Source organism: Octopus sinensis, linkage group LG14 (assembly GCF_006345805.1).
Source record: "Octopus sinensis linkage group LG14, ASM634580v1, whole genome shotgun sequence".
Classification (NCBI taxonomy): domain Eukaryota; kingdom Metazoa; phylum Mollusca; class Cephalopoda; order Octopoda; family Octopodidae; genus Octopus; species Octopus sinensis.
The window spans coordinates 9,223,034-9,237,194 of record NC_043010.1 but is presented as its reverse complement, the minus strand read 5'-3'; the positions used below and the strand labels follow the sequence as shown (position 1 = coordinate 9,237,194).

The following is a 14,161-nucleotide window of genomic DNA, read 5'->3' as shown; positions in this document are numbered from 1 at the left end:
GTCGTTGTCATCGTCGTCATCATCATCATCATCATCATCATCAACATCATTGTCATTGTTATTATCATCATCAGTCTCATCAAGGTCATCATGATAACAATCATCATTATCATCATTGTCGTCATCATCATCATCATACTCATTGTCATCACCATCATACTCATTATCATCATGGTCATCATGATAACAATCATAATCATCATTATATATGGTCCATGTTCTTATGCTGGCATGCACTGGACAGCTTGACTGACAGGGTCTATTGAACCAAAAGACTGTGATGAGCTCCAATGTTTGCTTTGGCACCATTTCTACAGCTGTAAGCTCTTCTTAATGCCAGCAATTTTACAGAGAACACTGGGTGCTTTTTTTTTTCATGGCACCAACACGAGCAAGGCCACCAAGTATTCACATGACAAGACCCTCACAGCTGAATAAGGTATAATACTGAAGGGAATGAAAGTATGATAAAGGGTGCAGGAACAGGTGTCTTAATAAAGAGGGGGTACATGCTTTTATTAAGTATATTACACTCAGCTGAAAATTAATATCAGTATGAGTTAGGGGTCAACCCTGTGAAGGACTAGTATCTCATCCAACCAAAATGCAAGTATATGGGAAACTACCACCTGTGTCATCTCTTGTGAAAGGTAGGAGAGTCCAGTTTGCTGGACATTGTTGTAGAGCTGAAAAAGAGGTAATTTCTACTCTTCTCCTCTGGAAGCCATCTACTCGCAATACCAGAGGGCGCACACTCTCCTACCCTGATATAATCTCCAGGGATACAGGCATCCAGCAACAGGACCTCTGTAATGCCATGATGGTCCATGAAGTCTGGCGTAGCATGGTAAATTCCATTGTCTTGACCACGGTCGAACAATGATGATAATGATGATGAGTATCTCATCCGGACATAGGTAGACTTGTACTCTCAGCCTAAAATACCTTGAAAATCCAGATAAGTGCTATACCCATGAGGCTGTAAGCTAAGGCATAGATTTTATTTTTACAGTCATTTCTTTGACTAATTTTTCCTGTATAGTTTTATTTGAAAATAACTTAACTTGGCTGTGTGGTAAGTAGCTTGCTAACCAACCACATGGTTCTGGGTTCAGTCCCACTGCATGGCATCTTGGGCAAGTGTCTTCTGCTATAGCCCCAGGCCGACCAATGCCTTGTGAGTGGATTTGGTAGACGGAAACTGAAAGAAGCCTGTCGTATATATGTATATATATATATATATATATATGTGTGTGTGTGTGCTTGTGTGTCTGTGTTTGTCTCCCTAGCATTGCTTGACAACCGATGCTGGTGTGTTTACGTCCCCGTCACTTAGCGGTTCGGCAAAAGAGACCGATAGAATAAGTACTGGGCTTACAAAGAATAAGTCCCGGGGTCGAGTTGCTCGATTAAAGGCGGTGCTCCTGCATGGCCGCAGTCAAATGACTGAAACAAGTAAAAGAGTAAAAGAGTAACTTTGACGAGTGTGCAGTTATAATATTATTCACAAGTTATTGTTATTTGCAAACCTTATAAATCTATCCAAACTGTTATAAATATATATTCAAAGTTGTTATTTATCTAGTCTTAAGACAATGATGTGTCCATTCATAACATCTCAGCTATTTATTTATTTATTTATTTATTTATTTATTGTATCTATTGATTTTTAAACAGAAATCAATTCTGTCATGTTTTATATTTAATTAATTCCCTTCGGCATAATGTTTTAATGTAATTCAATAGCATTTTTTGAAACTATGATTTATTATCATTAATGCTCTTAAATACTTTCAATACAATTTGTGCATTATATTTATTGATGTTCTGATGTCTTTATGTAAAATAAGATGATTCACAAAATACTTTTTTTCTCTTTATTTAACATTATCCATTTGTTCATACTTTTGCATGTTTGTATGCCTGTAAACATATACATATGTGTGTGTGTAAGCATGTAGATATATATGTGTATGTACGTATGTATGTATGTATAAATGTATATATTTCTTTTTTTTATTTTTCATTCAAAGGATTCCTAATTATTCTGAGAAACATCGACAAGAATAATGTTTGCACAGATTTGTGTGTTTTTTGCACTTTTACACACCTCGAAGTGTGTAGACTTCACATTCTATGTAAAAGAGGGCAGAAGACCAAATACATTCATTGGAGATGTATCAATGAATATGCAACTAATGGACAGTGTTCCTGCCACAGACATTAGTTCAACTTGGTTTAGCCTTCTTCAACATGATACAGCAAGTGACCACCAGTTATTCAATATATCTCGGAATGGTAAACTTTTCACTGCTAGAACATTGGATGCAGAGAGCCTCTGCAAATATAACACTGAGTGTTACAAAACATTAGATGTTGCTGTACAAAAGAAGAAGACATTTCTCAAGATCTTGGAGATAAGAGTGATTATACAAGATGTCAATGATCATACCCCAGTATTTTCAGTAAAACAAGTTGACATAGAATTTTCTGAGAGAGACAGTAAAGGTTCTAGTATCTCAATACCAAATGCCATTGATGAAGACGTTGGTGTTCTAAATTCCCAAATTACCTATCAACTGAAAAAGCATTCAAATGAACCATTTATGTTGTCAGAATCAAAAAAAGTTGATGGCACGGCAAAACTTGGAATCATTTTGGAAGAGAAACTTAATCGAGAAGTTAAAGACACATACCATGTTCAAGTTATTGCTAAAGATGGGGGAACCCCAACAAAACAGAGTGTTTTAAATGTTAAAATATTTGTCACAGATGTCAATGACAATTCACCTGTGTTCAATCAAGATATCTATAATGTTTCAATTAAAAGTTCTCACCAGAAAAACATCCCAGTTGTGGTTGTATCTGCAAAAGACTTAGATGCAGGCAAAAACGGCCGAATATTGTATACATTTAGTTCAAAATCTTCGGATACTTCTAATATTCCTTTTGAATTAAATAAACACACTGGGGAATTATTTTTACATGACAGCTTCACTCCAGTTAAAAAACAGACGTATAAATTGTTCATTGAAGCCAAAGATGAAGGGATACCACCTTTAAGTTCAACTACAATGGTTGTATTAACAATAAATGATCAGATGAACATAGCACCTAAAATAGATGTAAGCTTTGTGTCTGCATCATCAAAAAATGCAGCAGCTATTTCAGAAGAAACAGAGATTGGTAGCTTTGTTGCATTTGTGAAAGTTACAGATAATGACATTGGCCCTAATGGAGAGGTCAGCTGTGAACTACATCATGATAAATTCAGGCTTCAAAGTCTTGGTGGAAAGAAATATAAATTAACAATAAAAAGCCTGGTTGATAGAGAAACTGAGAGACAAATTGACATAACAATTACATGTCAAGACAGAGGTTTACCACCATTACAGACTAAGACAAATGTCTCTATCCAAGTGATGGATATTAATGATGTAAAGCCTCAGTTTTCTAAAGATACATTTAGATTTTTGATTTATGAGAATGAGAAGCCAAACTTTCCTGTTGGTTTAATCAATGCTACTGACCCTGATCTTGACTCTGGTGGTCAATTATCATATTCTTTATTTGCTAATAATAAAAATAAACTTCCATTTTCAATAACAGATTTTGGTTTTATTTCAACTACTCAGACATTAGATCGTGAACTTCAAAGTGTCTATAGATTTAAAGTTTTAGTCAAAGACAATGGAACACCATCATTAAACAACACTGCAAATATCATGGTGGAAGTAATGGACGAAAATGATAATGCTCCGTATTTTATTTTCCCTCAAGTCAATCCATTCCGCCTTGATGTCCACTACCATCCACGGAATAAAAACAATATTACAGTTTTGCGAGCCTCTGATAAAGACAATCAGGAAAATGCTTTTCTTCGATATGGAATATTAGAAGGTAATGACAGACAGCTATTTACAATTAATACTTATACTGGAGCTGTTTCATTCTCACGTGTGATCTTCCAAAGAGATGCAGGAGCCTATAATATTGTGTTTGTTGTCAGGGACAGTGGTACTCCAGTTTTGTCAGCCACCACTACTCTGTCTTTGACATTGTCTGTCAGTAATAAAACAGCTACTATGCTAACTGCACTCGATACAGAACCAACAGATCGCATACATATCAATTTAGTGATCATAATTGTTCTCGCTGCAGTTACTGTGTCAGTTGTTATGGTGATATCAATTACAATTTGTATTTTACGAAGGAACAATGAAAGACATACAGAATTCTGTGCAGAAATTGACCCTTCAAATAAAATTTTGAATGAATCAAATCAGCTAAAATATTTTTGTGAAAAGTTAACTCCTCAATCGGATCCCTCAATTGCTATAGTAGACGTAGGCAAGAGCAGGAGTCATATGCCAATACGCCCAAGTGAAGAGTTGCCATCAAGATATGAGACAAATCATAATAGATTAGAAGCTCCACTTGGAATACCTTGTCAAGATACTTCAGAGATGACACAACAGGTAAAATATTGTTTATTTTCTCTATTTTTAATTCAATTTATTCAGAAATATATCTTGTTTGAAAACAATTACATATTTACAATTTCATACTATTATTTTTCCTTTTTTTTTTTTACTTAAGATTATTGATGTAAAATAATTATGGAGGTTTTAAACATGAAAATTGACACTATCTTAACCATGGTGCATTATTTTTTTATGGCTGAAATGAAAATGTACTTTCTGTGATCAAGATGATTCTTTTGAAAGTTTTTGCATAAAAGAAAAAGAAAACCAAAAGTACATGACTATCTTTCAAATCTGTCATAGCAAACAGAAGACATCACTACATTATATGATAAAAATATTTTACAAAATTTTAATTAAGTATTAAGAAAAAACCTGCTGTGAAATGAAAAACAGAAAACAATTTGATTAAATAAACTGTGTAATTTTCCAATTTTTCTCAAACTTGGAAATTTAAGCTGTAAGAACTAGTAAACAGGATATATTTTGTTTTTCTGCCAAACTATGTATGAAGCAAGTTTTAATGTGGAGGCACTGAAATATATTTAACCAGTATTTGTTTTTGCTTCTTACAATTAATTCGAATTTATTCATCACTGAAGTTTATGAAATACATAATGTCTGTTACTGCAATTGCTAGTTCCAATTGTCAAGACCAAAAAATAAAAAGAAAAATGGGATAGATATATTAATAAACAGTAAAAATGTAATTAATTATTTAATTAAAAAAATGAAAAGAGAGGATATGAGTTATATAAAGCAACTGCATAAGTGAAATATGAAAATAACTCGTGATTTTGCTACATTTTACCTTTTAACCTTTTAGTTAACAACAGGTAAATTTCAAGGGAATATATTCTTACAATTTGAATAATTTTGTGAATTTTGAAAGATTGATGACAAACGGCTGAAATTTTGCATGAAGTTATGTTGCTTATTTGTTGTAGTGTTTATGTGTTAAAACTCCTCAAATTCTCCTGATGAACATAGAAAACAGTTTTGAAAAGAAATTAGTTAAGCAATAATATTATGGAAATATAGAAAGTTGCAAAAAAAAAAAAAAAATGGTTCATTCGTTGCTATTATTGTGATTGTGGTTGTTTTTGATGTTATTGTAATTGATGTTGATGTGTACTTTTTATTATTATTTTTTTTTTTTTAAATCAAAGTCTTATATAGGAATTGAAAATAGTTTCAATGAAATGATAGAATGTATTCAAATATCTAAATAATTCTATGACTTTAGAATATTGATTTTCATCCATTTTGGATAGAAATATTAAGGAAGTTATAGCTCAATGAAGAATGTTGTTGATTGGTAGATACAGAATTTCAGAAATATTCTTTTAAATTTCAAGCTGAGAATTAAGCAGGTACAAGGAAAATAAGATATCTGAGAAGCTATTTATGTAGAGAGTAGCTTTCTTTTCCCATTAACCCGAAAACCCGTAATTGAAAAACATCTTTTGAATAGGATTAGGATGGAATCTTAGCCAACCAATTGAATAAGTGTAGAAATTCATGTTAATTATATTTTGACAATAAAATGTTTTTCATAAAAATATTTTCTGGAATTTGTTGTGAAATGTTCAAACTTCATAGAATAACCAGTGATTATTATCTTTCATACATATGAAAAGACATTATTACAGAATAAATATCAAATGGAAAATATAATTATACCCAGCGTAAAATTTGATACTAATTAATGTAAACAAATAAATATATATATGATTTCTTTTCTACTGCTATTTCAAGAAATTTAACCATGAAAATTGCAATCCCCAAATTGGTAAATAGCCAGAACTTATATTTCCAAATGCAAGAATTAATGGACTATACAATTCGTAGGTCTTGAGGTGGGATTTGCTGCAAATATTTTAGAGTTTAGTCACAGGTCAACCCTGATCAAAAAGATCAACTGATCATAGTAATTCCAGCTATGATCACCTGATCCTTACATTATTTAACTTCTGTGAAGGCAGTGAGCTGGCAGAATTGTTAGCATGCCGGGCGAAATGCTTAGCAGTATTTCATCTATCTTTACGGTCTGAGTTCAAATTCCGCTGAGGTTGACTTTGTCTTTCATTCTTTCAGGGTCGATAAATTAATTACCAGTTGTGTACTGGGGTCGATCTAATTGACTGGCCCCCTCCCCACACAATTTCAAGCCTTGTGCCTATAGCCCAAAGGATTATTTAACTTCTCTCATTTTCAAAGGACTACATTATTTAACATGTCCTGTTTTTTTAAGCAAGCAAGGTGCCATTTTAGGTAGATTTTATTGCTATTTCTAGCCACTCAAATAACCGCATAAAGGCTCCCTTATTGGCTTTTTTGTGTGTTCAAGCAATGTAGTTAGTTCTATGATAATAAGTTTACTTATTAGGAATCATCATCATCGTTTAACGTCCGTTTTCCATGCTAGCATGGGTTGGACGGTTCGACCGGGATCTGGGAAGCCAGAAGGCTGCACCAGGCCCAGTCTGATCTGGCAATGTTTCTACAGCTGGATGCCCTTCCTAACGCCAACCACTCCGTGAGTGTAGTGGGTGATTTTTTACATGCCACCAGCACAGGTGCTAGGCAAGGCTGGCAACGACTATGATCGGTTGGTGCATTTTACGTGCCACCGGCAATTCAAGATATTTAATAGAAGACAGAGAGGCTTATTTCTCATCAGCTTTGAAAAACCTGGAACAAACCAAGAGCTTAGGACTGGTCCTTTTAAATGAATTTTCATTTTAGAAAAGCCATTGTAATTGGACTTGTGTAGCCATAACTTTCAAAATTATTCGAAGAATAATTTGATGGTAAAGCCATATTTCATCAAAATTTTTAAATTCTGATTCAATTTTTATGTTGATTTAACATTTTGTAATTTAAAAAAATTTAATGACAACTATCAGTAGACTACGTTATTATATTTTCAATTAAGGTGATGAACTGGCAGAATTGTTACTGCACTGGACAAAATGCTTGACGGCATCTCATCTATCTTCACATTCTAAGTTCAAATTCCACCAAGGTCGACTCAGCTTTTGGGGTCCATGAAATAAGTACCAATTACACACAAAGGTTGATATAATCGACTAACCCTACCCAAAAATTGCAAAGCTTGTGCCTATAGAAAATAATATAATAATGCGTCCTTTTAAAGCCTAGCCGGACTCATGGGCCTGGTTTCCTGGTTTCTATGGCGTATGTGTTCCCCAGCTGGATGGGATGCCAGTCCATTGCAGCGTTACTCATTTTTGCCAGTTGAGTGGACTGGAGCAATGTGAAATGAAGTGTTTTGCTCAAGAACAAAATGCGTCGCCTGGTCTAGGAATCGAAACCACAATCTTACGATCATGGTGCTGACACCCTAACCACTAAGCCACACACCTCCACGTGCCTATAGAAAAAAGAATAATATTTTTATTAGTCAGTGATGAAGAAAGTTTGACCATGACCTTCACAGCAGGCCTTTCCAAGCTGGAGACACTAATTCAGCTGATGCCCAAACTCAACATATTGCAGTTGGCTAGAGACACCAGCAATTTAATCCACATGCTTGCTACAGAGTAAACTCTACTAAACAAACAAGTCATGGTATGAAAACCAGGCAGAATTTAGGCCTGTTACCCAAAAGCTGATCACTGTGATAGATTGGTATTGAGATAACTGGTGTCCATGGGCCCGGGAACAGGGGGTGCAGGTGGTGCAAGTGCACCCCCTAGAATTTTTGTGGAGTGCAGAATCAAAATTTGCAGCCCTACTTATTTTCCTCAGGTTTAGAAAATGGTAAATAAAAAGTGATGTGTAAAAAGTAGCTTGAAGTTAGGTTCCTTTTCAAAGATCAAAACACAAAAATAAATGGCAGAAAAAAAAAACAAGACCTTGTTTGTAAATATTTTTGGACCTGGGTTTGCACCCCCTAAGCAAATTTCATTCCTGAGCCAGTGCTGGTGTCAAGTAGTTTCTGAAAGCACAAATACTTCCTTGAATCATTTCAGTCTGCTTATTAGGCAATATTATCATTATTATCATTAATGACTGGTAGGTAATAAGTCATTAGTATTTATGTACCAGCTTCCAAGAATGTGTTTAATATGTAAAACTGGTATATTCAATAACCATACACCTCTGTATATAGTGGCTATTTCAGCAATGTATTCAAGGATGATTAACGATTTAAGGCTTAGATGAGTGCAGATGAAGGGGCAACCCCCAACAAAAAAATTCATATATGTCCATTACCTATTTTTCATCTTTGATCTCATTGTTTATTTACATTTGACTTCTTGTATACAAAATGTCATAACAAAATTCAGGGCTGGCTATAATTTCTACAGGATATCAGTAGAAATAACCTTAACAAGTAATATTCTTTCCTTTTCTACTCTAGGCACAAGGTTCGAAATTTTGTGGGGAGGGGGCCAATCGATTAGATCGATCCCAGTATGGTACTTAATTTATCGATCCTAAAAGGATGGAATGCGAAGTCAACCACAGCGGAATTTGAACTCAGAACGTAAAGACAGAGGAAATACCACTAAGCATTTCACCCCACGTGCTAACATTTCTGCCAGCTTACCACCTTAAAAAATCTTCTCTACTCTAGGCACAAGGCCTGAAATTTTGGGGGAGAGGGCCAGTTGATCAGAACATAAAGATAGACAAAATACTTCTAAGCATTTCAACTGGCGTGCTAACTTAAAAAGTAATATTATTATCATTGTCATCAATTAATGGTCGTCTTCCTTCTTTCATTCTACTTCATAATGAGCACTAGAAGAAATCCCAAGAATATTTTTAGAAAAAACAGTCAATGAATTTCATTTTAAAACATCTAATAACAAATTGTAATATTTCCGTAAAAGCAACTCAAGAATTTCTGTCTCCTTCAGTACATTTACACTTGAATTCATTTTTTAGATTCTCAAGCTTGTCTCCTAATCAATATTAAGGTTGTGATTTGGGATGAAGATACTTGATTCTCACAGTTGAAAATAGAACCAGAGGACTAAGCCAAGCTCCAGTGTCTGCTTTAGCATGGTTTCCACCGATAGAATAAGTACTAGGCTTACAATGAATAAGTCCTGGGGTCAATGTGCTTGACTAAAGGCGGTGCTCCAGCATGGCCACAGTCAAATGACTGAAACAAGTAAAAGAGTAAAAAAAGTAAAGAGTAAAAAGAGAGTACCTGTTTTATCATCAAACCAACCAGATCTGGTCTCTCACACTTAGCATGGTTTTGATGTCCTTCCCAATGGCCAATCACTTTAAAGAGGGCACTGAGTGCTTTTTACGTGCAAATGAGACCACCAAGTGACTTTTAAGACAATCCCTCTCGGATGAGCTGAGGTGCTGTTTTGAGGGAGGTGACTTATGCTGGGTAATGAGAGTTAAAGTATGTTTGAGGGACAAGAATAGGTGTCCTACAATAGTGGAGATACTGGGCCATAAAAAACTATATATGGCCTTATACAGCATTTCCCAAACAACCAAATAATAATTTTGAACCCTTGTAGCATTTTAACTGACCATATCTGGCAGGAGTGGCTGTGTGGTAAGTAGCTTGCTTACCAACCACATAGTTCTGGGTTCAGTCCCACTATGTGGAACCTTGGGCAAGTGTCTTCTACTATAGCCTCGGGCCAACCAAAGCCTTGTGAGTGGATTTGGTAGACGGAAACTGAAAGAAGCCTGTCGTATATATGTATATGTATGTGTGTGTGTGTTTGTGTGTCTGTGTTTGTCACCCCAACATCGCTTGACAACCGATGCTGGTGTGTTTGCATCCCCATAACTTAGCGGTTCGGCAAAAGAGACCGATACAATAAGTACTAGGGTTACAATGAATAAGTCCTGGGGTCAATTTGCTTGACTAAAGGCGGTGCTCCAGCATGGCCACAGTCAAATGACTGAAACAATGACTGAAAAAGAGTAAAAAGAGTAAAGAGTAAAAGGGAGTACCTGTTTTATCATCAAACCAACCAGATCTGGTCTCTCACACCTATCCTACAATATTATTTTGAAAATAAGCAACTACATCGTTGAAATCTCAAAGCTACAAAGTATTGCAGGATAAATTCAAAACAATGAGAATAAATAGGCTTTACATTTAACAGAAAAACGTGAATGTTGAAGGATTAAACCCACATGAATAATATGTCTTTGAGAAATTTTTTTGATTTCTTGATATTAATAAGAAGACAAAAACACCAACATAGTTGTGTGATTAAGAAGTTTGCTCCCCAACTACATGGTTTCACATTCAGACACCTTATTCAAGTGTCTTCTACTATAGCTCCGGGCTAACCAAAATGGAATCTGAAAGAAATTTTGTCATGTATATTGGGTCATCCCATAAAAAATGCATTTTTTTCATACTTCTTTTATTTTTCAAAATTAAGATAAACAGTTCTTTTTTAATCAAAAATATACTCTCCTTCATTTTCTACAATGCTCTTCCATCTATCTGATAGACTTGCAAGGCTCCACTTCAAAATTCACTTGTCCATGATGAAAAATACTCCTCCAGTACTCTGCTAACCTTGTCTACAGATTTCATATTTTTTCCATCCAAATGATTTTGAAGATAGCAGAATAAATTATAATCAGATGGGGTAATGTCCAGCAAATATAGTGGCAGGAGGTATTGTTTCCTATTTAAACTACTCCAGCCTTTGGAATGTCATCCTCACTGTATGTGGCCAAGCATCATCCTTATGGAAGAACACCATATGTCTTGAAATCAAAGATGGTTATTTTCTGATGGTATGCAGGTGTCAATGAATGGTCGTATGACCAAATCCAAGTTTCTTTGATAGTTCCTCAGCAGTTACATTGGCATTTTGTTCCACCAGGCTTTGCAAGATGTCCTCATTGAGCTCTACAGATCTTCCAGGATGAGGCTCATCCTCTAGGCTGTAGTTTCCAGCTCTGAATTTTTGGAACCACCACTGATACTGGATTATGCTTATTATCCGATCCCCATAAACTGCATTAATATTCCTCATACTTTCCATTGCATTGTTGCCCTTATTGAACTCATAAAGCAAAATATGCTGAATATATTCCTTTGTCACTTCCATTATAGCTTTGAAAGAATAACTGTTAAAATCGAACTGCACTCTTCAAAACTTGCACTAAGAATAAGCACAAGGTAAAATTACTACCTACTTTTATAGCAAGTTGATGCAGGTAGTTTATCCCATCCCCCTCTGATTTTTAGTTCATGCAATTGTAAAACCTGCATTTATGGGATGACCCAATATGTGTGTATGTGTGTGTGTCTGTCTACACATGTGTGTGCATATGTATGTATATGTATATGCATGCGTGTATATGTTTCTGTCTTCTTCTCTTGACATCACATAATCAGTCTAATATTCTGCAAAAAGATGTCTGACTACGGGGACATATTAACATGCACAAAAACAGGTAAGGGCTAGCAACAGGAAGGGCATCTAGCCATAGAAAATCTGCCTCAGTAAATTCCATCCAACCCAGGCAAGCATGGAAATGGGCACATTAAATAACGATGATGAAGAAAAACTGGAATTTGCATCCAAACAACTTTTCTTTCTTTGCCATGGTGTTGGCTTAAAATGTTTGAAACCATCTTAATTATATGAAGCTTCGATATGTTCACCCATTTTCAATCTTCCCAGCCTCTCTGTTTGGAAAACTCTGGGTTAGTCAGCTACACCTTCAATAAATATAAATCTGTCTCAGTTTGTACAGTTAAATAATTACTGTAACGATATAGATGACTAACTTCTACTAAACCTGCAGATAAAATATCTACAAAGTTTTCAGGAGAAAATATAGTCATGTTCTATAACAATCTCTTGTTTCATAAGGGATCTTAAACTCTCTCACAAACACACATCTATATTCATACACATATATATGTATTCACACATACACGTACATCTCTCTCTCTCTCTCTCCTCTCTCTCTCTCTCTCTCTCTCTCACTTTCTCTCTCTTTGTGTGTGTGTGTGTATATATATATATAGGTACAAACAAAACGCCCCCCCCCCCCGTCCAATGGACGGTGCTGAGTTGTCAAACATTTAAACCAAATTTTCTCAAAACAACTTGTCCGACCGTCCCATCGGCCTCCCCTTTGAGAAACACTGATTTAACCTAAATTTGAGACACCAGCAAAAGAAGAAATAAAAATAGACTTTTTTTCTATTCCAAAGAAAAACGATTTTATTCACACAAATATGCAACCGAAGAGTTTAAAGTACCAGTAATGATAAGGCTGTTGACTGGGAGAACACAAACATGGTTTAAACAGTAAGCTTGGCAAGAAAGAAACGTGCCTTGAAGCAGTACAAAAACAACAAAAAATGGAAGGTGCAGTTATGTACAGGTTGACAGAAGAAAAGGAGGACAAAAACGATGCCTGCAAATGGGTTAGCTGGAGGTAAATCTAGATGGAAAAGCATGAGAATTTTTTTGTGCAAACTGCACGTGCATTTTTCTCATGTACATGTTGTATTGATGGCAACAGCTGATGTACTTGTGCATACAAATGCACGTTACCACGGCTTTATCTATCGCATTCTAACCTGTAATCGATTTTTGTAATTTTTTCAAAACTTATACAAGCCCTGATACCGTCAGTATCTACATATGAAATTTGAGCGCAATCGGATGGAGGATGCCTGAGATCCTAGAAGACAAACACACAGACAGACAGAAAAGGATTTTATATAATAGATATGTATGTATGTATGTATGTATGTATGTATATATGTATGCAGTGGTTTTACTGTTTGCAGAATTAAGGTTTCAAGTGCCTTCATCCCAAAACGCTACCCAAAATTGGTGAGAAGATGTATAAACCGTTAACATTTGCTAGTCCAAAACCTTCCTGATCGTCCTTGGCTTTCATACTATAGAAACACTACCAAAACATTTAGGTTGTGAATCTAAAAGATGAATTCAAATGTAAATGTATTGAACCAGATTCCTTTCAATGACAAATTCCTCAGTTAGCTTTAATTAAATATTACAATTTATTATTAGACATTTCGAAATGGAATTCATTGATTTTTTTTTCCTTCTGAAAGTATTCATGTGTTCTCTTCTAGTGCTCATCTTCAAGTAGACGGAGTAACATTTGGACAAAGCTTTTCCCTTTATTTTTACTTTGATATTTAACATCAATGACAAAATTTACCATGTTACCCTGTAGAATTTGTAAAATGTTATCTAAAATCAATAGATTTAATCTCATTCAATGTATATAGAAAAGGTATTATTTCAAATGCAAATATCCAATTTCTATAGATTTCTTTCTTTCTCGTGCGATAATCTATTGAATAAACTGGTTTGAGAAAACAGTCAAGGGAAAGTAAATGACAACTTAACTTACTAATCCTACCTTGAGTCAGTAGATATATAGGCAGAGATAGGATGTTTGAGCCGATAAAATGGTAAGAGGTTAGATTACTTGTTTTAAAAGACAGGGCTTCAAATAACCCGCTAGTACTTTGTTGTCTTTGGAAAATCACTTAATTGGCTAATATTTCTTAGCCATTGGAAAAAGTTCCCATATTATTGGGGATCAGAAGATAAAGAGCAGTCCATAACATTTCCAAAAACTGGTCGGACAAAGTAAAGAATTATTCCCAGACTGGAGATCTTACCCAAATGCTTGCAACATAGTAC

General features: G+C 35.0%; 1 protein-coding gene across 3 annotated transcripts in view; it reads left to right on the top strand.

Annotated features, from left to right (window-relative positions):
- LOC115219480 (protocadherin gamma-A11) overlaps positions 1 to 14,161 on the top strand; it is a 113,384-nt gene that overhangs the window by 67,586 nt on the left and 31,637 nt on the right. For all 3 annotated transcript variants that reach the window (XM_029789652.2, XM_036508602.1, XM_036508603.1), the window contains one exon: positions 2,034 to 4,478. In XM_029789652.2, the coding sequence (XP_029645512.1) occupies positions 2,070 to 4,478 (2,409 nt within the window). In that variant the 5' untranslated portion in view covers positions 2,034 to 2,069. The remainder of the gene's footprint in view (positions 1 to 2,033; positions 4,479 to 14,161) is intronic.